We start from the raw sequence: 12,079 nt of genomic DNA, 5'->3' as shown, positions 1-12,079 counted from the left end.
GCCCCAAAAAAGCTATCCATGAGCCACTCATGTTAATGTAGAATCCTGCCTCATAGCTGAAGCAAAGCCTGGCCTAGAGAGGCCAAAGGGACCAAAAATGACATCCCTGTAAAGACCCAACATAATCCCACAGACAGGTCCTGCTACAGGAGCAGGACCAGCAAAAAGATACATTCTTGTTCTCTTCTTTTAGATCCCAAAGCCCGCTGCACCTCCACCTCTGCTGCCTGCGACCACAATAGCAGGGGCAATTTTACCTCCCCAATAGATGGAGACCATATGTGCTCAGGAAGTGTGTACATGCTCATGGATAAGCGAACCTCTCAGGCCTGATTGTTGCAAGCAGTCTTTAGCATTTTTCTCCATCCCAGTTTTGATCCGGGAAGGTCAAAACCACCATTTGGCCCTGCCTTCCTTTACTGCCTAGCCAAATGCACATCTTGAATGATGAGCAACATATGCACCCGGCATGTGGGCCAAGGACCATTTTGGTCCTTCCATCAGCAGAATGTCATTCCTTTCCCCAAATCCTGCCTGTAGCTCACAGTTTGGGGCCTTTCTTGATTGCTTTGTTACTGAGCCTTTAAATAGCTCATTTGACTTCTCCTCTGTCAATCATCTATTGAGGAGGCTTGGTGCCAAGTTTTCACAGATCCATAGTAACTAAGTTGGAATTGAAAAGCATTTATATGCCACCCTTTTGCCAAGGCAGCAACAAAGGATGGAAATGAAATACACATCCTCCTCAACTTACAATGGGGTTATGTCCTGATAAAACCGTTGTTAGTCGAAAATGCATTTAACGCCCTGATAAACCCATCATGTAGTCAAAAAGTCATGAAATCATAAGTCGAGCCGTTGAAAGTCTGGGACCTATCTGTAACCAAAAGGCAGAAAATAGACAAATTTGCTCTGTAAATCTGAACCTTGTGATCTGGCTGTGCTGGTGCTTGGCATTTATTAGCCCTGGAGCCTGGGAAGAAATCAAGGGCTCAGCAAACAGAACCGCCCTTTGGGTTCCTTCTTTCTCCTTCCTCCCTTCCTCTTCACCACTGTCCTTTCTCTTTCTCCCTTTCTCTCTCCCTCTGCCTGTCTTTTCTCTCTCTCCTTTCTCATTCTTTTTTTCTCTCCCTTTCTCTTTCTGCCTTTCTCTTCTCCCCCTTTCTTTCTCTTCCTTTCTCTCTCCCCTCTTTCTCTTTCTCTCCCTCTTTTCTTTCTCTCACCATTTCTTTCTTTCCTTTTCTCTCTCATTCTTCCTCTCTCCCTTCCTTTTTCATTTCTCTCTCTCCCAATCTCTTTCAACTCTTCTCTTTCTCTTTCTTTTTCTCATTCTCCTGTCTCTTTTTCCCTTCATCCCTCCCTTCCTTTCTCTCTTTATCTTTATTTCTTTCCTACAATAGTTTCACATTCTTGCATTCCTCTGGGGCACTGGCATCCAGCTCCCTGAAGCTCAGAAGGTGAGGGGCTTGAGGAGCAGCCCTGCAAGTGTTTTCTTAGACTCCCCTCCTGCTGGAAGGCAGCAGACACTTAGAACTCTGGGGAAGCCTCCCGGAAGCCAGCACCCTGGCCCAGGGCAGTTCCCTTCACCCACCACCAGCCTCATTTCCTGAGCACAAGAGGCCTCTGCTGGAAGAAGCGGAACTTTGCACTTTCCCCAACAGCTGGCTTGCCTCTTGCTACTCAATTTTATCTTGTTTTATTTTATTTGCTTCTGTAAAATTGGAAAAATCTTACCAAAAGGAGGAATTAGAAATTTCATCAGTTTTCTGCCTGAATTTTTCTTCTTCAACCCAGGTCATGAAGCTCGATGATTATTTCCCCTTAGTACAGAGGCCTTAAGTTGCTCTTTCCTTTTGAGAGATTCCTAGGCCTGATCACTCCAGCCTTATCCTTTGAGGAAAATATTGATAAGCCAGCATTTACTACATTTACACCTTTATTTTATTTAATCTTCACGGTAACACTGTGAGAGAGTTAGTACCATTAATCTCACCTTCAAGATAAGGAAACTGAGGCTTAGAGGCTGATGGGTCCAAGGCCAGTACTGGGAGTTTCTGTATCAGAGCAGGGCCCATAGCCCTGCACCACATGCAGCCTGCACACACAATTTGGATCTTTGACAAGGCAAAATCTCATTCATGTTTGCAGGTTGACTATTTTAAAATCTTCTAGTTTCAATATGAAAAATATGGGGAGGGAAGCATGCCAACCACCCAACTTTGGCTTGAGAGTTCATTGTAAAAGAGCAGGGGCCCTTCCTTCACCCACTTTGGCAAGCTGTGTCCCCAACAGCCTTCCTCACTAGAGACACGACTGCCACTGCAGTATCCCAGCACAAGGAAGCAGGTGACGCATCCCCCAGCTAAGAGGATACCCAGGTGCCCACACTACCCTCTCCATGGCCCAGATGTGTTTGGCCTCAAAGACCTATGCTTTTATCCATGAGGATGCTTTTAATTATAAAATTACATCAAGAATGCCTGACTATAAGTGGGTTAAACAAATAAGGGCTTTTAAAAATACCATTACAAGAACATTAGAGATAGATACATCTATATTTTACATGGAATCTTCCCCTTTTTAAATGTTAGCATGTAATTCAGCTTTTTAAAACACAGTCTAGGCCATGACTTGCTGGCCAAATATGACCTAAATCTTCAGGATGACCAGGCATGGTGGGAGGGGATCCAGGTCCTACCTGCTGCTTTCCCATTCTCACTGCTGCTCCTAACACCCCCAGCTCCCCTGGCTGATGCTGTTCACAGCCACCACCCAATGCCTGCACATGTTCAGTTCTGCCCACCTCCCTATGTTGTTTTGATGGCTTCACACAGAGGCAATGATGATTGTAACAGCTCACATTTGGTAGATAGTTACTATGTGCTATCCATAATCTATGCATTATCTCCTTAACACCTCACAATTAGCCTACGAGGCAGATACAGTTACTGTTCCAATGTTAAAAGAAACTAAGGCACAGAAAGACTCTATAACCTATATCCAAGGTCAAATAGCCTACTACTAGTGGATCTGGGACTGAAACACAGTAAGTCTGACTTCAGTGCCCATGCCTTTAACTTCTGTATCAATTAAGATGCTTTCGGTTGTAAAATCAGAACACTTGACTACGAGATTAAACAACGAAGCCTTTATTTCTTACCACATTATAATAAGACCAAAGTTAGATGGTTAAAGGTTAATTTAGCAGGTAAACATCTCTGACACCCGCTGTCAACAATGTTTCTTTAAGGTCACGAAAAAAGGGCTACAGCAGCTCCAAGTATCTGGTCCTCAAACAGCTTCTCAATTTTACCCAACAGCAGAGGGTTTCGCCTCAGGTCTGTCTCTTACCAAGCAGGGAAACCTTCCCCCAGTAACCCCACATTAGACATCAACTGATGATCCATTCTTGAAATGTTTCATGTGCCTAACCCTACATCAATCACTGGCAAAGAGGACTAGCTTAGAATAACAAGTTATGATTCAGTCTCCAAGGCTGGACATGGCCACTTCTATTAGCAGAGAGGAGGAGGATGTGGCTATGAAGTGGCCAGCCAACAGTGCCTGCTCCAACCCCTGGCAGTGGACCAGTAAATTTTACAAAACCGACAATAAGTAACAGGCACAGAATCAGAACAAGAAGGTTGTTCCCACATAAAAGATGAGGCAGGAATGAGTACTGGTTCTCACACAGAAATGTTTGTGAGCCAGAATGTCTCATTTCCTGAGAGTTGTAGGTAACTTAGGTGTTATTATAATCATGTGTACTTGCTCACTGCATAGCACAGTGTGGCACTTGGAGAAACTCAATAAATCTTGTTTAAAGACAGAGACCAACCTATGGGGTTAAGCAAACTTTTCTTTCATGGCAGGATTCAGTAACTCCTGTCTACAGAGTTTTTGTTTTGTTTTGTTTTGTTTTGTTTTTTTGAGACAGAGTTTCGCTCTTGTTACCCAGGCTGGAGTGCAATGGTGCTATCTCGGCTCATCGCAACCTCCGCCTCCTGGGTTCAGGCAATTCTCCTGCCTCAGCCTCCTAAGTAGCTGGGATTACAGGCACGCGCCACCATGCCCAGCTAATTTTTTGTATTTTTAGTAGAGATGGGGTTTCACCATGTTGACCAGGATGGTCTCGATCTCTTGACCTCGTGATCCACCCGCCTCAGCCTCCCAAAGTGCTGGGATTACAGGCTTGAGCCACCGCACCCGGCCTACAGAGTTTATAAAACATGAAACAGTGATGCATTGCTCTTACCTTTGCTAAGCTCATTCACCATTTGGCCCCATTCAGGACTTAAAGATGTCTTGGCAAGTTAGTCCCACCCAGGCTTGTAGAATACAGGCTCAGAGCCCAGCCTAGCTAACCAGCTGATTTTGTGCTTTTTCTTCCTTAAGTATTAATTACAATGAGTGTCCTTAAAGATACATTTCTCAACTGAAATTTTTTGACATATATTTTTACCATAAACTTTCCAAAAAGCTTCCCTAAAGTATTGAATAAGATGGTGCCTTATCTAATGTTGCTTCCCTGTCAGCGTGGCATTCACCTTAAGGACTTGTCACCAGCTGGAATTGCCTCATGCTGGCTTATTGACTCTCTCCCCTACAATAGATGGTCCATGAGAACTAGGACATATCTGCCTTTTTCATTGCCATACCACTAGTGACAAGGACAGTGCCTGCCCAGAGTGGCCTGCAATACATGCTCAATAAATGAGTGAATAAATCCTTAAGTCAAACAGTGCCTCAGGGCAGAATATAAACTCGTCTTAACTTGCCAGTGATTTTAAGGTTTTATATGCTACTCTGGTTCATGCCTCTGATAAATCAATTAGAAAACAAGAATTCTCCCAAGTACTTCAAAATATCACTGTCTTTTCCGCATAACCCTTTAAATTGCATGTGCTTCTTGAATTAATAAGATTGCATTCCGTCAAGACAGACACTGAGGATGTTTTCAAATGCTTTGAATTTCCCACACAGACAATGCCTACTTGCTTTTCTCTGTAAATCTTACCAAGCTGGGGAATAAGTTTCATATCTGAGAGCCAGAGGTAGCCCAAGGGAATATTCTTTCTATCTCAGGTCTTTGTCACTTTAGGAATGTTAGGGAAACATATCTTTATTTCTCCTGCACGCCAGTTCACCTTCATTCCAACAGAGAACAATATCTTTCTATTTACTTTCCAAGTGGCTTCTCATGGTTTGAAAATGTCTCACAATGAAAAGTCAAGTAAAGAAAAAAGAGAGAGAATAAGAAGAGTTATTGTGAATGTGAATGAGAAAATTATTATTTTTATTGTTCTCTCTGTTCTGAAACGGGAAGATATAATCGTGTGAACTGACTTCTCTTCATCCCACTCTCTCTGGAATGTGCTTTGCCAGATCATGGCAGTAGGACCTGGTTCTAGTCTTTTTATCCTATTATTCACACAACTAAGGGTATGTTTTGGATATTTGTCCCCACCGAAATCTCATGTTGACATGTAATCCCCAGGGTTGGAACAAGGGCCTGTTGGAAGGTATCTGGATCATAGGCATGAATCCCTTTGGTGATAAGTGAGCTGTCCCTCTAGTTCACAGGCGATCTGGTGGTTTAAAAGTATTTGGCACCTCCCACCCACTCTCTCACTTGCTTCTGCTTTTGCCATATGACATGCTTGCCCCCGCTTCGCCTTCTGCCCTGATTGTAAACTTTCTAAGGCTTCATCAGAAGCCAAGCAGATGCCTGGTGCGATGCTTCCTGTATAACCTGGAGAACTGTGAGCCAATTAAACCTCTTTTCCTTATAAATTACCCAGTCTCAGGTACAGCAATGCAAGAATGGACTAATACAACCACTACCAGAAAAACCCTATCGGAAAGTCAAGAGTAAGTGATAACAAGGTAGGTGTTATTAGTCCCATTTTGCTCAGAAAACTGAGCACAGAAGTTAAATAACTCGAGTGAGGTTACAGAACTAATAAGGGCAGAACTACAAAGTATACTCTGGCCCATCAGCTTCAAAGTCCCTTCTTGGGGCCCATGGCAAAACATGCACAGGGGTAAAGAAGAGCAGTCCTCCCTGCCCTGCAGCAATGCTTTGCTAAAACAAAATTTGCAATAGTCATAAGAACATAATATAATATTTATCACCATGTAAGACTCTTTGGAGTCCCAGTCCCCTTGATAAGGCTTTGTGTGTGCGTGTGTGTGTGTGTGTGTGTATATATAAAATGAGGATACTCTTACTTACCGAGGATAATCCAGTTCCAGGAGAAGACTGGATTATCTTTTAGAGTCACTGAACCTAATACTTCTCATTTTTAAAACCAAAACTACTAATAATATCTCCGTTTTAAAGCCTAACACTCTTTGCTGGTCCATTCTATAACCAATTACATGACTGTTTCCAGAGAAAACCTTTAACATGTCTTAGTTTAGATTCTTCAAACTCTCAGTTTACCAAGCAGAATAATAACCAGAGCTAAATGGAAATTAGGGTCCAATACCATATTGTGCACAATTGAATATTTATAGAATGGTTAAATAAGCCACAGATGAAATATCAAGTTGTCACTGTAATTTATGTAACTTTTATTTTTATGTAATTTCCCATTTATAGAAAAATACCCATATACCTTTACACAAATAGCTACTTATTAACATTTTACCTCATTTGCATTATCATCAATGTAATTTTATAAACATAGTAATGTATAATAAGACAATTCTATAGCAATTTAAAATCAGTCAATATAAATAAAATTATTTAAACTCTAGCTAAAAGGAACACCATTTTGCTGCCATGGTCCACAAGTTTAAATCCAATTTGCAGGCTTTGCATTGGAAAGCATATTGGATTTAGAAAAGTATAAAGCCCACACACTATCATCACTGACGACCAATGTCAGGACCTCCAGAAATTTCCAGTAATATCAGTGACATTCATTTCCATATGCACATATTTTTCAAAGGAAGATCACTCTATCAGCCTTTAAAAAAAGAAGTTGTTAAAACAATATCTTATAACAAAACCCATAAATGAAAAAGGTGTCCTACCCCAAAAAGTAATCAAATAGCAACAATCAACCTCCTAAATTGTCTATCAACATGGCTACCACCAAGAAATCTTGGTTGTAACATTTCAACCCCCATTTCCCTCTGAAATAAGGACAAAGCACTTCATTTGAGAATTCAGTATTTCCCAAAGCTAACTATGAAACCTGTATCACCTGAAAACCTTCCCTTTGGATCCACAGATCCTGCCAAGTCACATTCTTGTGACCCCCTGCAGGGTCATCTTGTTATACCTGGTCCATGTCTTGCTAAAGCTGAGAGGTGAAGGGCTAAAAACACAGTCCCAGTACAGATTCTAGGATTCCCAGGCACAGGCTTGTTTGAGGATATCGCCTGGGTTAACAGCCTCCCCTGAAATTGTTCAGTGTACAACTCTTCGCAGACCAATCACTCAGATGCATGGCAGCAAGCAGACGTGTCTCTCAGCTGCTCTCCTTGTCTCTGTTGCCTTCCTTTCCAGCCAGTTCTTTAGAAATGCTTTATTTCCCTTGTCCACTGAAAATACAACCCAGATTCCTTCAGTAAATATCTGTTAAGGAGGTCACACGAAAAGATTGCTCCAACTCACTCTTGCTGGTGGGCTCCCAAGGGTAAAATAATATAGTTCGTGTCTTCTCAGTCATGAGGAAACCATTGTCACTAAATCTCCCTGGGATGCTTCCTACATCCAACCAAACAAAGGGAGCAACAGCTGAGGTCACCAGATCAAAAACAAACATGTCACCTCGCTGAGAGATGATGGCCTGAAAAAGAAAAAAAAAATGAAGTGAAAGATGAGGAAAGAGTTATAGAGTCTGTATACAGTTCCTAAACATTTATGTGGGCCTAATAAAGAGTGCATTTCCCACAACTTTGGTTCTACAACTGCTAAAGTGCAGTTTCAATCACATAACAATACATAGAAAATGACTAGAGGCTACAGAAAGTTACCAAATTATAATCTCAAATCAAGGAAACACATCGTCTCCAATCATTAAGAATATTTCACAAGAAGCTCAAAGTGTTACATCTTTTACAGTTTTTCTCAGAGTGTCATCAGGAGAGCAACATTTTTACATACAGCCTGGGTGGTTTTAATGACTTTCTAAGGCTATATCTGGACCTAACTACAGAACCTAACTGTGGAGCTTATATTCGAGTCTTTCAAAAAGATCCAGCAATCTAGAAAGCCCACTGCCAGAAATTTACAAAAGCTTTGCCATTAGAGCTTCTCTCTTTTATTGCATAGTTCAGTAAAGTCACATTATTAGCATTTTTTACATGTATAAATTCCACAAAATAGTAGCAAAAAGAGAGAGTGCAATTTAAAGTATGTAGGCTCCATTCCACTTAATTAGCCGAAGCTCATATGCCCAGAGGATGTGCCACTTCCCAGAGGGTGAGGGTGTGCAAGCCTCTCTTAGTGTGAGCAAAGAGCTGAGTTCCACCTGGTTTCTTTTTTTTTGTTTAGACAGAGTCTTGCTCCGTCACCAGGTACCAGGCTGGAGTGCAGTGGCATGATCTCGGCTCACTGCAACCTCCGCCTCCTGGGTTCAAGCAATTCTCCTGCCTCAGCCTCCCAAGTAGCTGAGACTACAGGCGCACGCCACCATGCCCAGCTAATTTTTGTATTTTTAGTAGAGACGGGGTTTCACCATGTTGGCCAGGATGGTCTCAATCTCTTGACCTCATGATCGGCCAGCCTCGGCCTCCCAAAGTGCTGGGATTACAGGCGTGAGCCACTGCGCCTGGCCCCACCTGGTTTCTTAAGCTGCACATTTGTCATGCAACATCTCAGCCTTACGTTATATGTTATTTGTGACAAAAAAAATTTCAAAGAGCAATTTTCACCATATAGAATTTAGCCTTACATATTTGTACAATATGTTATCATTCAGGGTTCAGAGTTATATACAAGGAAACCTATTGATACAAGCAGAAAAGAAAATTAATAAAGTGTATCAGGTAGTTCTTCAGGGTCAGAGGCTCTGGCTTGAATTTAGATGGCAAATTCCTAGATCACACCGCCCAGCTGTTCCAAGAAACGTCCTAAAGCAGCCACAGGAACAAGGTTCACGCAGCTCCTGCCAGCCAGCCCAGGAGGCTGCCAGGGCAGCCCCAGGTACTGCTGCTCCAAGACCAAGGCTGAAAGAGAGGCCAGTGCCTTGCTCACGCTGGTTACCTTCTTTGGATTGGGAATCTCTTCTCTGTATATCTGACTGCAGAGAGTGGGATTCAAGCTTGCACCCTGGCTTCAGGGAGACGGGGAGAACAAGTTCTGGCATCTCCCTTGAGATAAGAAGCCAAGTACCTAGTCTATATTAAGCCAGCAATAAATGCTAACTAACATTATTATTAATATCATTTTCTCTCCTTAAGAAAGACAAGTTTCACTGAAATCAAAATGAGATAGAACAAAGAAAGAGCCCTGCTTTTCTCCCACCCCAATTACCCACCTCAAGGTAATGAAGGCCTAACTCAGGAAAGGAAAAAATTTTGTTTTCAAAATCGTAAGTTTAGAGACTACAATTCATGTTGTACATAGTTTTTGTTTTTCTGTTTTGGAAAGAAATATACGTAAGAGTATGTCATTTCCTTCTGTTCTGTTCTCTGTTAGTTGTTACAGATCACTTGGATTTTATTATGTGACTATTTATTAATTTAGAAAGAAGATACATTTTCAATTGTTAGGCCTCTTTAAAATAAAACACAAGGATTAGGTGTTACATATATTTTTAAATTAAATGTAGAAAACTCTATGAAGTAAAAGTGTAAAACAGATTTAAATTTTCTAAAAATAGAGAATGTAACTTTCTAGAAAGTTATTTCCTGAGTGTCCAGAAGATAGGATAGCAAAATTTAAAAACATGTATTTTCAGTTTCTATGTGTAGGGGAGAAGGAAGGAAAGGTTTTTAACCTACTAGACAAATGCCAAATTCTCCAGCTGCACAATTTTTATAACAACACATCCTGATCATCCCATTTTTATATCTTGGCAATTATAAAAAGATTTGGTGATTGAGCTACTTTGAAGCAATAAATCAAAGAGACCAGAGTGAATATTAATAGACTCTACTTAAAATTAGACTGTGTCAGCTGGGCTCCAATGCTTCCCAGCTCCAGGACCTCAAGCTCATAACTTAACCTCCTAAACTGGCTTCCTCACTTGTGAAATGCAGATGATAATGCTTGGAGCTGTGATGAAAGTCGGTGACAATGCAGTGAAGCCCCCAGAACAGACCCTGGAACCTAGCGGACACAAGGCAGTGGTGATGACTCCAGCCTCCTCTCCCATTACTGCACCTGCCCACTAAGGAGGGGTGACAGGACATACGAGTGGTGGCCACCAGCAACTCTGACAAATCCTGGATTTGAAATAGAAATCATTTGGTGTTTGCTTTATGTGGGAAGAGGCCAGTCTTCCCCTAGGCCTCAGGTAAACTCAGCACCAAGGAGGGGACACATGCAAATCTCAGAAGGCAAGGAGCTGGCCCAAGAGCAGGAGAGCCCTACAAGGCCACAGCCCCTTGCCCTCCGCCATGACCTGTGCTTACAGTGATCTGTGCCTTGCAGAGCCCCATGGCCTCCTTCAGTGAGGACAGGAAGTGGTAGTTGGCTGGGCTCTGGAGTTTATGGTCAGCTGAAAGGTAAAAGGAAACCACACAGCTTTCCCGTGTGCAATTCCCACATCTCCTCAGCATTTCAGACACTGGTTCCTCATAGAGGCAGACAGCTTCTCCTGCTTTCATCACAAAATGTTCAGTCACACGAGAGCACACGGGCTCCAGGAAACTCCAAGTATGGACTCTGACCTGGGGAGAAATAAAACAGAATAAAAACAGGCATTCTTGGTTGCTATGTTTTTAGGGAACAATGGCAGTAATAATTGCTGCAAGTCAGGATAGCAGAAATGGTTAAGAGACTATGAAATCTGAGTTCTAATCTCAGTCCCACAAAGTGCTAGTTATGTGACTAAGTCAACATCTCAGTCTTCATTTCTTCATATGTAGAATGAAAATAACAGCAGTAATGTCACAGGCTGTTGTGGGAATTTAAAAAATAATCCGTGGAAGCTACAGTACCTGATGCGTTGTAATTTTTCTGTAAATGTGACCTATTTTCAGTGTTGTTAGTGCCCTCCAAACTACAGTCACCTAAGACTTTTTACTTACATTTATTTTTTAAATACAAATTTGTTTTCTATATGCCCATTCTGAATAGTTCTACTGATTTTCACTATAACACGCCATTTTTAACTTTCTTTTTATAAAGTTTGGACTATTTCCAGCCTCTAATAATTATAAATAACCTTGAATTTAAGGGGCACTTTACAGTATATATAATTTGCTTTCATCTAGTAATTTTACTTGCTATTCATAGAAAGCCTGTAAGAAGTTAGACTGGTATCATTTTACAGAGGAAGAAATTGAATCACCAAGATGTGAAGGGTTTTGCTTATGGTCACATCATAAATGGCAGGGTTTTAGCCAGAATATATGTACTCTAACTCTAAATTAATTTCCCTTTCATTTTCCCAAAAGAATGCAACCAAACAACTAAATAAATAATCTAAAAGTCTCCTTCTATCTTAAAAAACAATCCAAGTAACTTACAGTGAGTGTCATCTTATAATCCAAGTGAAGATCTGACACGCCATAGATATAGAATACATTTTCATTCTCAAAGCCTACTGGCAGCAGTGGAGCAAAGAAATTCTGAGCAAAGTAATGAAGCATTTTCCACTTTCCTCCGTACTCTGAAAATAATCAAGAGTGTCAGGAGATGGCAAGGTCAAGTAGTCGGAGAGGCACTGTCCAATGGTCCAGCTATGTGTAGCTCATTGGGGTTTTAAGGGAGTGAGCACATGAGGGAGAGTCGACAGTGAAGGGCACCCATGTTTGTGAAGGGCTCTGAACACTCTGGACATTACGTCATGTCATCCTCACAACCTCTGTGCAGGCATTAACAACCCATGCCGTTATGTGATTTCATCATTGTGCGATCATACGGTGTACTTACACAAACCAAGGTGGTATAACC

At 41.6% G+C, this 12,079-nt stretch overlaps 1 protein-coding gene across 2 annotated transcripts in view; it reads right to left on the bottom strand.

Annotated features, from left to right (window-relative positions):
- Positions 1 to 6,555: 6,555 nt before the first annotated feature.
- MANBA (mannosidase beta) overlaps positions 6,556 to 12,079 on the bottom strand; it is a 123,369-nt gene continuing 117,845 nt past the window's right edge. For both annotated transcript variants that reach the window (XM_002745542.6, XM_054253117.2), the window contains 3 exons: positions 11,653 to 11,795; positions 10,594 to 10,851; positions 6,556 to 7,802 (listed from right to left, as the gene is read on the bottom strand). In XM_002745542.6, coding sequence (XP_002745588.1) covers positions 7,578 to 7,802; positions 10,594 to 10,851; positions 11,653 to 11,795 — 626 coding nt within the window. In that variant the 3' untranslated portion in view covers positions 6,556 to 7,577. The remainder of the gene's footprint in view (positions 7,803 to 10,593; positions 10,852 to 11,652; positions 11,796 to 12,079) is intronic.

Source organism: Callithrix jacchus, chromosome 3 (assembly GCF_049354715.1).
Source record: "Callithrix jacchus isolate 240 chromosome 3, calJac240_pri, whole genome shotgun sequence".
Lineage (NCBI taxonomy): Eukaryota > Metazoa > Chordata > Mammalia > Primates > Cebidae > Callithrix > Callithrix jacchus.
The sequence above is the reverse complement of the archived record's forward strand: the minus strand, read 5'-3'. Positions and strand labels throughout refer to the sequence as shown.